General features: G+C 48.7%; 5 protein-coding genes across 5 annotated transcripts; 4 read left to right on the top strand and 1 right to left on the bottom strand.

The window, feature by feature from the left end:
• Positions 1 to 1,678: 1,678 nt before the first annotated feature.
• FSUBG_9194 (uncharacterized protein) lies at positions 1,679 to 3,821 on the top strand (the record flags this gene model as incomplete). Its single annotated transcript, XM_036687680.1, has 2 exons — positions 1,679 to 1,772; positions 1,879 to 3,821. 2 exons carry the CDS (start codon positions 1,679 to 1,681, stop codon positions 3,819 to 3,821), a joined length of 2,037 nt encoding a protein of 678 aa, XP_036535336.1.
• A 1,575-nt stretch (positions 3,822 to 5,396) lies between these two features.
• FSUBG_9193 (uncharacterized protein) lies at positions 5,397 to 5,846 on the top strand (the record flags this gene model as incomplete). The annotated part of the gene is made up of 1 exon (XM_036687679.1): positions 5,397 to 5,846. The coding sequence occupies one exon, from the start codon at positions 5,397 to 5,399 to the stop codon at positions 5,844 to 5,846; it is 450 nt and encodes a 149-aa protein (XP_036535335.1).
• A 342-nt stretch (positions 5,847 to 6,188) lies between these two features.
• On the bottom strand, positions 6,189 to 8,266 carry FSUBG_9192 (uncharacterized protein; the record flags this gene model as incomplete). The annotated part of the gene is made up of 5 exons (XM_036687678.1): positions 6,189 to 6,915; positions 7,137 to 7,219; positions 7,257 to 7,977; positions 8,059 to 8,162; positions 8,225 to 8,266. 5 exons carry the CDS (start codon positions 8,264 to 8,266, stop codon positions 6,189 to 6,191), a joined length of 1,677 nt encoding a protein of 558 aa, XP_036535334.1.
• Positions 8,267 to 9,288: 1,022 nt separating this feature from the next.
• Positions 9,289 to 12,683, top strand: FSUBG_9191 (calcium-translocating P-type ATPase PMCA-type; the record flags this gene model as incomplete). Its single annotated transcript, XM_036687677.1, has 5 exons — positions 9,289 to 10,574; positions 10,622 to 11,711; positions 11,764 to 11,865; positions 11,914 to 12,027; positions 12,075 to 12,683. 5 exons carry the CDS (start codon positions 9,289 to 9,291, stop codon positions 12,681 to 12,683), a joined length of 3,201 nt encoding a protein of 1,066 aa, XP_036535333.1.
• Positions 12,684 to 13,329: 646 nt separating this feature from the next.
• FSUBG_9190 (BCS1 precursor) lies at positions 13,330 to 14,904 on the top strand (the record flags this gene model as incomplete). The annotated part of the gene is made up of 1 exon (XM_036687676.1): positions 13,330 to 14,904. The coding sequence occupies one exon, from the start codon at positions 13,330 to 13,332 to the stop codon at positions 14,902 to 14,904; it is 1,575 nt and encodes a 524-aa protein (XP_036535332.1).
• Positions 14,905 to 15,017: the final 113 nt, after the last annotated feature.

Below are 15,017 nucleotides of genomic sequence, written 5' to 3'. Positions count from 1 at the left end.
TGTTGGTATTTCTCGTAGAAGTTGTTTGGCCGGTCTGGGAATCACAAAAGCAGGCCAACGATCCTAGTTTTCATTTTCAAATCAGCTGGTAAAAGCTTCATTCGATTTGAGTGAGGCTTCATCTAATTACCTTGGTACAGAGAGTATGCTCCTGCATTGAAAACTATATCTTAATATCCTTCCCGCTTCTCCAAACCTAATCAGGACTATATTACTACATGATCAAGACACACCATATTGTTTATGCATTTGTGCGTAGTCCCAACCCCTAGACCTGGCTTCCTCCATGGCTTTCTCAAATGTGCACCGATCGCTAGCCTTGCCAAGGTCCAATTGCCAGAACATTGGCTTCAAAGACGTCTTTTTTATTTCGTCCTTCCATTTATAGACTTTGACTTTTGTTCCGATAGCCCTAAACATGGTCCATGACCGATCGGGATTATTATTCTGCAAATAATCTTTCAGTTGATCGGCAGCCAATTCCCAACCCTCATCGGTATCATGCTCCCAACTTTTACACTGAGCAACGAAGATTTCATGCTCTTGGAATTCACCCGAGGGTTTAGCCCAGACTTTTCAAGGATAGCGTCTACTGCTTGATTATCGGGTAGTGTGAAGGCCTTTATGGCAAACTTGTGGGCTTTCTCCCCAAGGGCGGGAAACTAAGTACTTAAGATGGTGGTCCAAAGAATGTGAATGGGTTGTATGTCGACGGCTTTCTCTGCTGCGAAATACTGCTCATGAAACCGACGTTCTGAGCATTGAAAATGAGTCCATCATGCATGTTGTCTGATAGTAACGTGACTTTCAATTATGGCCGATGCTTGAGACAAGATATCTTTGGATGGTCTAGGACAAGATTTCGACCTTAGGATGTCTAGTCGAAGTGGTTTTGGAGACGTTGAAGCCTTATAGGAAGTTCGAATGGTGCGGAGATCGATTGTTTGCCTCAGGCAACCTAACCATGCCAACTGACTCCGAGCCCAGGATGAAGTACTCCGTAAAGCTAGATAGATAGAGGCTTAGCCGTTGTCGCAGAACAACTAAGGTTAGCTATGGATAATTTGGGTTACATAGAAACCAACTTCTCTGCCTCATTTTCCTACTCCGAGGCCCCCCTTCGGTATCGTCGGAATTGTCAAAGCCATTGGACCCTTACAGGACTCGCCTAACAATCTCCGTATCCACAGGGCAAATGGGTTGATCCCAGCACGGTTCTGACAGGGGCTCAAAGAGATCCACTGTCCACGGACCGTTATCTCGTAGCATCAAATGCTGCTTCATACTCCCTGGAAATCCTCCTTGGTTTCAATTCGTCGATATGTTAATTCAGCAGACCAACCCAGTATATGTCATCCTTTCTACTGCAGGTATCACATGCTCACTTCGACGTTGTCAAAATTCAAGCTTGTCTCTCGCTTAACTTTTTAAGATTACATGCTCGCTTCTGACAGTTTATACCCGCTAGTTCTGAACTATTGAACAGACTATCGATTCTCATTAAAGAAAAGAATTATGAGCTGAGAATTACGGACGATGCTACGGAGCGTGCCATAATGAAGATGCCTCTCGTTCTGATTTTTGTTTCCTTTCCCTTTTTCATCTGCTTTTAGGCTGACGCTTCATCCCTCTCTTGGTCTTTACAAGTATCGCTCGTTAAAGTCTCTCGTTAAACACCATGTATTTCAAAGGAGTTTCGTCCGTGGCTATGGGATTGTTGGTGGCGCAATCAGTCGTCGCAAGCCCTTGTAAACCGGTAACGACCCGTGCCGGTAAGTTCAAGCCAAACATTGAGTTTGGCTGAGCTACTCAAGTAGTGCCAAGCCACTGGGAATAACTTCATTGTCTGGTGAAAAATGTCTGACTAATTGTGATTAGGCTCGAGTGTCTTGACTACTACTTCGGAGTCTATAATATTTATCCCTACGTTGTCCTCTACAGGCTCTGGAACGATTGTTTTGGGGACAACGTCGACCGAGAGCGAGGCTGTTACTGCCGTGGAGACAAGTGTCGCAAGTACTGGTACAACCACTGCGATCGCCATCGATACAGCAACTTCCAGCACGAAGTTGCCTACAGAGGCCGGAGCCTCTTCAAATGCGATCGGAACAAGTACCCTCGCCACTGAGACTGCGATCGTAGCTGAGGGTAGTACTTCTATGGCTGACGACACTACGACTATCGCTGTCTCCTCAACTACTGAAAGCGGTACTAACACCGAGACAACTAAGGCTGAGGCACTTACTGGAACTTCAACTGCTATCGATGTCACCGCAAAGATAACAACCTGGACTAAAACTACTACTAATACAGTCGGTGAAACTAGTAGCCCAGCTGAAACGTCCCCTACATTTACAGATGGCACAACAGTAGCTGCTGAGGAGAGCACGGCACCAACATCTGAGAATGTTGCAACAACAACCACCACGACCAAGGACACAGCGACGCCTGTGTCTGTGGACAGCACGGCAACAGCTCAGGGGGTTTCAACAATGACTGATAGCGCCACCTCTTTATCAGATGGCAGTACAACAACACAAGCAACAGAGGATACTACTACATTGGTCGAAAGCACCACCATAACCTCTAATGACGGCACCACTACGATTGCAACTTCTTCTGGAGCCATTACTACTACAAAGTCTGACGACGTCACGAGCACAAATCAGGACACTACGGCCACTACGGTAACTCCATCTGAGAGCGGCGCCATAACTACCACGACTTCATCGGAATACAGCACTAAAGCGACTGATGCCAGTACAGGCTCAGCAACAGAGACTGGCGAGACCACGCTCTCTACCACGTCTTTATCCGAAGAGAGCAGTACGGCGACCGAAGATAGCACAACTGTCGTGACTACTTCATCAGAGGGCAGTACTGAAACATCTGGACTGGGACTGAGCGCAACAACTTCTGGTGACAGCACTACTATTGCCACGACTTCATCCGCTGAGATCACTACCGCTGTTGTTGCCTCATCAAAGGAGAGCAGTGCAACAATTGATGGGACGACTACTACAGCTGCTACTGCGGAGGGCAGCACTACGAGTTCTGTAGAAACTACTACAACAGCCAAAGAAAGCAGAACAGCTGAACAGAGCACAACGGCTGAAATGAGCACTGCGACTTCTGCGGAGAGTACTACAACTGCTGAACAGACCACTACAACGATCGATGAGATTACTACCACGACTGTCGAGACAACTACCGCAGCGGGGACCACCACCACTGGCTGTCCTCCTCCAAATACCGTCCTCGCAAACCCTACACCTCTATTCTCCTCGGGAGATTGGCATACTGATGAATACGGCACTGTCCAGCTCCCTTTCCAAGTCGGCATATATGACTCCTTCTCAGAAACAGTGTATGTCAGCGTGGGGGGCTGGTTATCAATCCTCGAAGCTCCAACGACGTACTACAATGGCAACTACGAGCTGCCCTTTTCTTACTACCCGCCCGTTTCCATATTTCCATACTGGCTCGATACGTATACCTTACCTGAGATTTGTAACACAGGCATCTGGTACGAGGTTCTCGAGACGGCCAGGGGACAGACGCTGACTATCGAGTACAACACGGTTCCTTACTCCGATACGACTTCCACGCCCGTTCATTTCACGGTTAGTCTGTATAAGGATCATCCAGGGCTGGTGAGGTTCGTGTACTATCGCACTGATCCTTATAGCGGCCCTACTGTTGGTGTGCAAGCTGGCGAGTCTTACTCGCAGTACTCTTTTGGCGTAGCGATGCCGGATAACTCCTACGTCGAGATTGACACGAGCAGTGGAGATGCTATCACAACCAGTGGCCAGCTGTGATGAGAACACGGACTTTGTTGATATAGAGAGCAGGATTATAGAATAAGTTGCATGCAGTTGATGTGATATTTAATGTATATAATGCATCACATGACGTCCAAGCGGTGTATCGCATGATACCAGAGTTGCGGTATTCATTTCCAATGCTTAAGAAACATGCATCATGTACGATTCCTCGAGCCTGTGTTCTTATACATCAACTATATAAGCAGAACAGAGCAGTTGCCCATTAGGAAACAAAGAGATATCAGACCTTAATATAGCATCAAAATCAATTTACTACAAGATATGATAAATCTATCCTAGGCTTATTCTACATTGCCTTAATCTTTTTTTCATTTAGAATCAAGGTCCTAAGTTTCTTCCTCCCCTAGCCTCGATACTGCACGATATTTACATCTCATTAGCAACATTGCCTTGCTATTTTGTAACAAAAACAATTCTCTTACGGCATGGCATAAGGATCATCTGATCTAAAGACATCGGTATTGCCCAGTATAGCAGCGGCCGACTGCAAGGTATGATAGATATGGGCCCTGTCTCTCAATCTGCAGGATCTTGAGTATTAGCCCGAGGGCCCGTTCTGTCTCGCCAGTTAACCAATGGACAGCCATTCGCCACTGTGAACCCTGTCAGTCAGCGGAAACCGCCGTGCATCTCCGAATCGACCCTTTTCCGTATTTGGTATGGCAGGTTGTATTACGATGTGGATCGTGCGCGTAGATAAAGATGCGTATCAAGCCTGTTTTTAGTTGTATGTCATTTAAGCATCATTTAACGTTAATTCATACCTCTGAAGACAGTTTAGTTATAGATTCACAAGTATATGTTCGTTACCAATCGCCCCTTGAGCCTGATCTTATCTGAATTGACTGATGGTTAGCTACTTGGCCTGGGAGTATCTAACTCGATGCCCAGAACGTATTTGCCGCTGATGATCAAATCACCCCCGTAATGTTATCCAAACCTGGTGTCAGATGCAAATACTACCTTCTCGATTGATTCAAACAAAAGTCTTAGTCAGCAGAAGAACTTCTGTAGTTTTCGTTTAGTCCCCATTCTCTTCCCGCCGAAGGATTCCTTGGCAACATAAATCCCATCAGCCTAGAATCAACCTACCACTAAAACCATCATGAATAACCTCACATTCGGCCCCCAACTTAGTCTCGATCGGTCGATACTTATCCAATACGACGCTGGGCATCCCCAATACCGTGGTTACGAGCAAATGCAAGGTAACACAGTGAAAGCAGAGGCGGGTTGACGTTGCTTCACCTTCCGGTTTGGGTCTAGACGCTAGGCAAAAGGAGCCCTGGGAGCAAAAGTGCCAGACTTATCGATGGACCGACTTCCGAAAATGTTTGGAGGAGCTTATTTTGGATGTATCTTTCTAGGTTCTTTTGATCGGGCTATCGCGTTGACTGTGGAGGTTGGGGTATCGTGGTGTTGGTCGTCATGATTCAAGTATAAAAGAACAAGTCTCTGGCTCTGGAAAGTCAGTTCCTCTCAACTCAGAATTAGTCAAACAAACCAATAACGAATATATTCCCTTCGAGAAATTCATCCACCGCCAAAATGAAGTTCCTCCCCCTCGCAGTCGCCCTCTTCGCAACCCTCACCGTTGCCGCCCCCTCCTCACCCAGCGACATTCAAGCCCGCTCCTGCACCTGCAAGAAAGTCGGCGACGACTGGATCTGCACCGGCACCAAGTGCTACGACAAAGTCAAGCGCGACCTCGTCCCTCGCCAGTGCTCATGCCACAAGATCGGCGACGAGTGGATCTGCAGCGGACCCAAGTGTCCCCGCGATCTTCCCGAGGAGAACAAGCTTGAGAAGAGACAGTGCTCGTGCCACAAGGTTGGAGATGAGTGGCTGTGCGGTGGACCCAAGTGTCCGAGAAGTCTGCCAGCTGAGGAGAGTGGGCTGGAGAAGAGGCAGTGTTCTTGTAAGAAGGTTGCTGGGGAGTGGATCTGCAGTGGACGTAAGTGTCCTCGGGACTTGTCGCACCTCATGGGTGAGGAGTAAGTCCTTGTTTAGTGGAGATATAGTGTCGAGTAAGTGGCTTCTTCCTTGGAGGACCTTTGTTCTGAGTCTGACACATTTCTACGAAGTAGACCTATTTCATTATTGCCAAGCTGGAATCATCCGGTCGATCATCAGTTAAATCCACCTCTGCAATATTAGGGCCTTGGCAAAAACTAGTCAAAGATGCAATCGCAGATGGTAGCACATGAAGATATGACTTACAATCTGAAACTTACAAACTTGTCCTTGATGTTACTAGCCAAGTTAAAGAGGTACCCTGACTCGGATGACAACAGTTGAGAGTCGAGTAACAATTCAATCGTGTATATTTTATTTATGCTCCTATGTATGAATAATATCAAGATCATGCTCTCTCTCCCCCCGTTTGACCTTCCAAGCCGCACTATGACTTAATCGTACAAGCTCCATAACAAACTCACTAATCTCCTGTATATGCTCAATCTCCTCCATCGGAAGCCTGTCAGAAGGAATCTTGCGTGTGATTTTGCTTATCGACGATAAGATGTGCAAATCGTTATCTGCCGAAGAACCAAGCGGGTGAATCAGGATGTTCATGAACAGTGGCATCGCAGCCATAGGCGCATAGTGCGATACTATCCATAGTGCGTCTTCTTCCCATAGTTCCACTATCTGGTCCAGGATTCGGAAGATTGACCGACTTGCTTCGATGGAAAGATCAGCGCTGGAGTGGACTACGCTATGGAGATCATCTGGAAGATTCTCCTCTAAATCGCCGCATTTTCGAACCAGTGTATGGATGTTGATGATTGTGAAGAGGTAGTCGAGCTGCAGGTTTATGAAATATGTCCTTTCTTTCATCCGATCTCTCTCGCTCAAAGATGCAGGGAGTCCGAACACCAAATCTGATGAGATTGATAACCGTGGTCGATAGCTTGCACTGATTGATAAGCGCCATTCTTCAAGCTCATCGTCAAGCTGTCGAACATGCGCGAGAAGTTCACCCTCTGTGTACTTGAATGCCCGTGGGGAACATAAAATGTTGCTTGCGTTTTCCTTGATTCTCGCGAGGTCTGTATCTCGCGGAAGGCTGTGGTACCATAGCGTTTGATCTTCAGCATCACTTATATCGCAGTGATCTGAAGTGAGTAGTGGTGGCTTGTCTGTTCGCAGAGACATATCTTTGTCATAGCAATAGCAGATCCAGAATAGGTTTCGGGTATGAAGTCTTGCTTGGTCGTCCAACGTTGGAATGTGTTGGGGAAAGATTGCTGGTCGTGATAGAGGGAAATGACCGCCGAGGTCACATACCATGCGACAGGCGCTGGCGAAGCTGACTGCTGCTTCACTACATTGTCCTCTGGTTTTTTGACTTGCCCACTGGTGTCGTCAGCCTAAGTGACAGTACTTGATGGTTATCATATCACTTACCAGAAGAAGAGTTCCCTGCAAGCTGTCCAAGCTAGTGATACCACTCACAACCCTCAACAACCTCGAGGCCTCAGTAACACAATCCCTCGACACAAAAGAAACCCCCAGATGCTGAGCATCAACCGTCCTCACAACAAGAGCAATCATAGCCCAAAGACAAGCCTCAGCAGGCGCCCTCCTCCCCAAATCACCAACCCCCTCATCAAACGCCCTGCTCAATGTCCCCTCAAAGAGGCCTCTCTCCAAAAACGGAAAGATAACAGCCGTTTTAGACTTGAAAAATAACTCAACGACATGGGCGCAGATAGCCCTCGGGGGCAGAACCCTCGGTGTTTCAGAAAATGAAACCGAGCCAAGCGGCGGCGCAGGATTACCGAAAATGTCGAAATTCTCGAGAAATACGCGCTCCCCTGCACCGTCTGAAATCCACTGCCAGCCGCGATCCGAGAGAATGCCTATTCCTTTAAAGTACCAGTTCGTGCCGATGTGGCAGCGACATAATCTGTAAACGGCCTTGGGGCGTGTTGAAGGCGATACGCCAATCGGACTTATCACCGGCTGGCGAGTGATTGGGGATGAAGCGAAGCGAAGACTTGTTGGTTCAGACCATGGTGAGGGGCCTCCAACGGACAAGTTTGTGCTATTCGTCAATGCCGTTTGAAGCGCCTCCTCGAGCGATTCCACGCGACGTGATAGTTCCTGGACGACATCGGAAGTAGTTCTGAAAAGGTCAGTATGAAGCACCCAATGGAACGGTTCAGCCTTGGCTGTCACAGTGAGTGAAAAAAAAAAACAAGCTTACCTTTTGTTTGGGTCCTTCTGGATCACTCTATCAAAGGTGCACGTGAGCCCCTGGCTGTCGCACCAGTCACACGGATCACCTTGAGTTTTGATCAGGCATTGAATCTATAGTGAGGGTTATTATAAGGGCTGATGTCATTGAGGGAAACAAAACATGTTTTTATTACCTTGCGCTTATAGCATGTGTCGCAGGCTCGTCGGGGAGGCATTGCGAGGGGGGATGCAAGTGTAATCGGAGAGACGGAATGAAACGGGGGGGATATGGACGGAGAGGCGGGTTTCCGTGGGGCAGAAAATGTAGTGATGTGTTGGTGCTAGAGAGACCTAGTGTGAGCGGTACAGTTGGCACGTGGATCTGCTGAATTAGAGTGTTAGCGAGACAGGGATCAAGATCAAATCGTTAGTGATTCTCTGGCGCATTTACCGCTGAGGCCAGAGAGGGGAACTGTTCCTCCGCGTGTCTCTCAATTGAGAAGGCAAAAGTAGTTGAAAAGGACAGAATAAGCTTGAAGCGTCCAGACGAGTCGACGTTTCATCCCAATCCTAAAATCTCGATCTGTCAAAACAGGCCTCCCAAGCTACAGGGTAGCATAAAGCGCTGTAACTTCAGGGCAAACCTTGGACCTGGGTACGATCGGATCAGCGCTTCCAGTTCCTAAACGTAATGCTAGACAAGAAGCGAGATTTATGATATTGCGGGGGGGAATCTGATAATTACAACACATACCCGTCACCAAATAAGCTTGATTGGACGGTATCATCAAGGGAGGCTGTGCAGATGAAGCAGAAACAAGATCAAGCTGTGGTCAGAGCTCCAATCTTTCATTTCCGTCTCCGATTACATAATTTACCCTCTTCACTCATCGCGGTATTCTATTGGCTGGCTAAAAGAGCTCCCTTGCTGACCCGCGCGGATCTTAGCTCCATTAAGATCTCGGACTTCCGCTCTCCGATGATATAAGCCAATGTTTGGTTTATCAGATCTTTTACAGTTGATCCATTGGTGGGACTGTACACGTTTTGTTAGTAACCGACAACAGCTCCCCTGTAGCTTCTCAAACTAAGCTTTTTAAACGTGGACGGAAAATGATGTTAGCTGGGTGATGGACCTTAGATATAAAGTGAAAAAACCCCACGGCCTCAAGCACCATGACTCACCCATCGCAGCTCACTGGTTTGGAGCTCACTCATTCCTCTACTATACACTATTCTGCCAAGGGCCTACGCTACAATGTCTGGCCATCTTGACCCAAAAGCCCTACTGGATCCTCGGCAGCGCTCCATCAGCGAAGTAGGCACCATATCCTCCGCCGGAGACACCACCGTTGTTCCTAGCATCAACACCGCTGAAATTCCCCAATATCTCGATGCTGGCAACGAGAAGCGCTTCCCCCACGATCCCAATAACCCTTTCAATCACAGCCCCGAGGTCTTGAACCAATTGCTCGACCCCAAGTCCCTCGATGTCCTCAAAGGTCTCGGCGGGCTGCCGGGCTTGGCGCGCAGTCTCAATGTTGATCTGAAAGCAGGTCTTAGCGTTGATGAGCTTAATAACCAGAACTGTCCTCGAATCAAAGTCTTTGGCCGCAACCAGCTTCCCGCCAAGAAACCAAAGTCGATTTGGCGATTGGCATGGATCACGTTTCAAGAGGCAGTGCTCATCATGTTGACTGTTGCTGGTACGATCTCTCTTGCGCTTGGGCTGTATGAGACTTTTGGTGTTTCGCATCAACCGGGTGATCCTACACCTGTTGATTGGGTTGAGGGTGTTGCGATTCTCGGCGCTGTTCTCATCGTTGTGGTTGTTGCTTCGCATAATGACTGGCAGAAGGAAAAGGCGTTTGTGAAGCTCAACACCAAGAAGGATGATCGCGAGGTCAAGGTTGTCAGATCGGGAAAGTCGATGCTTGTCAACGTCGTTGATATCGTTGTTGGCGATGTTATGAACCTTGAGCCGGGTGATTTGATCCCCGCTGATGGTATCTTCATCGATGGCCATAACGTCAAGTGCGACGAGTCAACTGTCACTGGCGAGTCTGATGCTTTGAAGAAGACACCTGGTGCCAAGTGCTTCGTCGACGATCCTATGCGCAATAAGGAACCCGATCCTTTCATCATCTCTGGATCTCGTGTCCTTGAAGGCATGGGCACCTTTGTTGTTACCTCTGTCGGCGTGAACAGCAGTTTCGGCAAGATCATGATGTCGGTCCGCACAGACATTGAGTCTACACCTCTCCAGAAGAAGCTTGAAGGTCTTGCCGTCGCTATCGCTAAGCTTGGTGGTGGTGCTTCACTCCTCATGTTCTTCATTCTCCTCTTCCGCTTCTGTGCCTCTCTTCCTGGTGATGATAGACCAGCTGAGGAGAAGGCTTCTACCTTTGTTGATCTTCTCGTCGTTGCCATCGCCATCATTGCAGTCGCTGTACCTGAGGGTTTGCCACTCGCTGTCACCCTTGCGCTTGCTTTTGCGACAACGCGTCTCTTGAAGGAGAACAACCTCGTTCGTGTCCTCAGAGCGTGTGAGACTATGGGTAACGCGACCTGCATCTGCTCCGACAAGACAGGAACTTTGGTACGTCACATCCTCCCAGCACAACACATCTTCTAACATCTAAGACCACGAATAAAATGACTGTCACCGCTGGCCGCTTCGGTTCCTCGAGCTTCACCTCCGACATTCCCACCTGGGCCACCACCCTCTCCCCCGAAACCCGCAAACTCATCACCCAATCCGTCGCCATAAACTCCACCGCTTTCGAGGGGACCAACGAAGGCGACGCCGCCTTCATCGGCTCCAAGACCGAAACCGCACTGCTCCAACTCGCCAAAGACCATCTCGGCATGCAGTCCCTCTCCGAAGCACGAGCGAACGAACAAATCGTCCTCATCGAGCCCTTCAACTCCGTCAAGAAGTACATGCTCGCCGTGATAAAGGTCCAAGCCGGATACCGGGTTCTCATCAAGGGTGCCTCGGAGATCATGGTTAGCTTCTGCTCTACTGAAGTCAATCCAGCGACTAGTGCTGTTGAGGCGCTGGATCGCAAGGCTGCTGATGATGCGATCATGGCTTTTGCGAGGAAGTCGCTTCGTACTATTGGGTTGGTGTACAGGGACTTTGAGGAGATGCCTGATCTTGAGAACTTGGGTGACCTGACCCTTCTCGGTATCGTCGGTATTCAAGATCCTGTTCGAGAGGGTGTTCCTCAAGCTGTGCAGAACGCTAGACGCGCTGGTGTTGTTACACGCATGGTCACGGGTGATAACCTCGTCACAGCACGAGCTATCGCCACAGAGTGCGGTATCTTTACCGACGGCATCGTCATGGAGGGTCCAGACTTCCGGAAACTCTCCGAGGAGGAGCTTGACAAGATCATTCCCCGTCTTCAGGTCCTAGCTCGTTCTTCACCCGACGACAAGCGTGTTCTCGTCACGCGTCTTAAGGTCTTGGGCGAAACAGTCGCTGTGACTGGCGATGGTACTAATGATGCGCCTGCTCTCAAGGCAGCGGATATCGGATTCTCCATGGGTATTTCGGGGACAGAGGTTGCAAAGGAAGCGTCTGAGATCATCCTTATGGATGATAACTTTGCTTCTATCATTACTGCGCTGAAGTGGGGACGGGCTGTCAACGATGCGGTGCAGAAGTTCTTGCAGGTATGTTTTATGTTCTTGAGATTGGTTTTTGGATGGGTGCTGACTTTCCAAGTTCCAAATCACCGTCAACATCACAGCCGTTCTGCTTTCATTTGTTACATCCATGTACGACGATAAGATGGAGCCTATCCTCAAAGCAGTTCAGCTTCTCTGGGTAAGTCACTCCTTCTCCAGATGCCTTTGGTGGTACTGACCTCTGCAGATCAACCTTATCATGGATACAATGGCTGCCCTCGCTTTGGCCACCGATCCCCCAACTGACTCCATCCTCGACCGACCTCCTCAACCCAAGTCAGCCCCCCTCATCACCATGAACGTAAGTCAGCTCTACCCTCCCTCCATATCCACCACTAACAATTCCAGATGTGGAAGATGATCATCGGCCAATCCATCTTCCAGGTCGTTGTCGTCCTGGTTCTCTACTTCGCCGGCGACTCCATCCTCGGCTACGACACTTCCATCGCTGCCGAAAAGCTCCAACTCGACACCATCATCTTCAACATGTTCGTCTGGATGCAGATCTTCAACGAGCTCAACTGCCGTCGTCTCGACAACAAGTTCAACGTATTCGTCGGCATCCACCGCAACCTGTTCTTCATCCTCATCAACGCCATCATGATCGGTCTGCAGATCGGAATCATCTTCATTGGAGGCCGCGTCTTTGACATTGACACTGATGGTCTGAATGGTGTGCAGTGGGCTATTTCTATCCTCATCGCTGCGTTTAGTCTGCCGTGGGGTGTGCTGGTTAGGATCTTCCCTGATGAGTGGTTTGCCAAGGTTGTGTACTTCTTTGCGCCGCCTTTTGTGTGGGCTTATAACTGGATGGGGAGGGGTTGGGCGAGGTTTATGAGGTTATTTAGGAGGAGCAAGAAGGCCGATGTTGAGGAGGATGGTAGTTCTTTGGAGGAGAGGCAGAGTAAGGAGAAATCTTCTGGTGTTGGGCCCATGATTGTTGAGCCTAGGAACTAAGTCATGGGATACTCAGCAAGATTGTACGGCAAAGGTTGGCAAAATTGGATAACTGGGGGGAATAAAAGCAAGGGATGGGACGGGTGCAACATGTTGAATACTTTATGGCACTGGCCTGGCGTTGATTAGAGGAACAAGTAGCGTATAGCACTTTCATTGAATGACTTTCAAACTTCAATTGCATCAATGACTTGATCAATCTCCATTGGCCACTGAGATGTGAACCCTGCATACCCCACAAGCAGTCACTCAAGTCGGAGGAACCCCTCCCAACAAACAAAATAATAGCCTACGCAAGCATCATGGTACCTAGGTATCTAGTTTCATTGCCCTCTGACTCACACGGAGTGGCTTGAAACTATCAAAAAGCTGAGTCTGTCTGTCCAAGCCCCTCGACACGGTCATAGCGGACCCCAAAATGTTGGATCGACTGCAACTTCCTCTTACGTGATTGGCTCCCGCGTATACCTGTCTCAACATGGCAGGTCTGTGAACTCGGCGTATGCCATTCACGAAACCAGGCAGCCAGCAAGGCTCCAGATAGTAGTAAAATGATAAAAAGGACTCCCCAGAGCTTGATTCTGGGCTCATACGTTCAATTTTTTCGATCTGATCATCTTACAGCAATCGGTAAACCATCGCCAAGATGGAAGACCAGCAGGACAGCATCATGAGCCAAGGCCTCTTTATCGGCCTGCTGGAAATGATATTTCCTGGCATGACATATCTCCCTTACTTCGCCGCCTTCGCCTTTTTGATCAAATACGCTCTTGAATCTTGGTCCGAATCCATCACCGCGCGCTTCATCTCCACCGTTGAAATTCACGCCCAGGATGAAACGTACAACTATCTTATGAACTGGGTCTCGCGAAACAACATCTCCCAGGACAATTATCGCCTCCAAGCTTCTACCGCTCTAAATAATTCCAACTTCACCTGGTCAGAAGACCAGGATGATAAGCCTGACGTTGACGACGACGAGGAAGACGATCCCGTGGGTAGACAAATCAATGAGATGCGATCCAAATCGTCGACATCACTTAATAACGCCAAACCGCTGTACTGGACACCTGCTTTTGGCACACATTTCTTCAGATACGAAGGCCGCATGCTGGCGTTCACTAGATCGCTTGAGGGTACAAACTATACGTCTACACCACGGCAGCCTGAGAAACTGGCCATATCCTGCGTTGGCCGAGACGCCACCGTTCTAAAAAGACTACTATACAACGCTCGCATCGACTTTTCTGAGAAACAGAAAGGAAAGACCGGTATTTTCCGCGCGACCAAACCCTACAGTGAAGATGAGATGTCGTGGACTCGCTGCATGTCGAAAGCAACGAGGCCCATGTCTACAATCGCCCTGGATGAGGGTCTCAAGGAAAAACTTATCAAGGACCTACGCCGATATCTCGATCGACAAACCAAACACTGGTATGCGACAAGGGGCATCCCTTATCGTCGCGGATATCTCTTCTCAGGACCTCCTGGCACCGGCAAAACGAGTCTGACTCTCGCAGCAGCTGGTCTCATGGGTCTGGATATATATATGGTCAACCTAAATTCCCCGCGTATAAACGAGGATAGCCTTGCATCTCTCTTCCAAAAGCTTCCGTACACCTGCATGGTCTTACTCGAGGACATTGACGCTACAGGATTAGCGCAGAGACGTGGCGCAGATACAGCGACGATGGGGTCTCAAGGACGAAAGAAGAAGAACGCAGAACGTCTTTCACTTTCAGGCCTGCTGAACATTATCGACGGTGCTGCTGCTCAAGAAGGACGCGTTCTTGTCATGACTTCAAATCACACCGAGAACATTGACCCAGCTCTTATTCGCCCGGGCAGAATCGACTTTACGATCAACTTCCAGCTCGCTACATCAGAAGCAGCCGAAGCGCTCTTCACTCAAATGTTCGACGTTCCAGATGTGGGACACAATTCAGAGAAGAAAGCAGCGAAGTCTCTGCGGGATCAGGCGAGGGAGTTTCGGGATAAGATTCCTAATCGTGCTCTTAGTCCTGCAGCTATTCAGGGATTCCTACTCACGCACCAGGAAGACCCTGATGGTGCTCTTGCTGCTGTTGATGGGTGGGTGCAAGACGCTCTGAAGCAGAAGGATGTTGTAGTTGAGGAAGATGTTGAATCTGAGAAGGAAGCCACAGACTCTGAAGAGGATGAGGATAGTGATGGGGGTTCTGACATTTCGTATCGGAGATGAGAAGTGGTTGTATTTATATATATTCCGTAAATAAAACGATTTTGTAAGTCAAAGATATGTGCTCAATGTAATTTAATTTTTGCTTTCTATTTGCTCTGTATGGCTGAGGCGAA

Source organism: Fusarium subglutinans (assembly GCF_013396075.1).
Source record: "Fusarium subglutinans strain NRRL 66333 chromosome Unknown NRRL66333_c0000137, whole genome shotgun sequence".
Taxonomy (NCBI): Eukaryota; Fungi; Ascomycota; class Sordariomycetes; order Hypocreales; family Nectriaceae; genus Fusarium; species Fusarium subglutinans.
The sequence above is the reverse complement of the archived record's forward strand: the minus strand, read 5'-3'. Positions and strand labels throughout refer to the sequence as shown.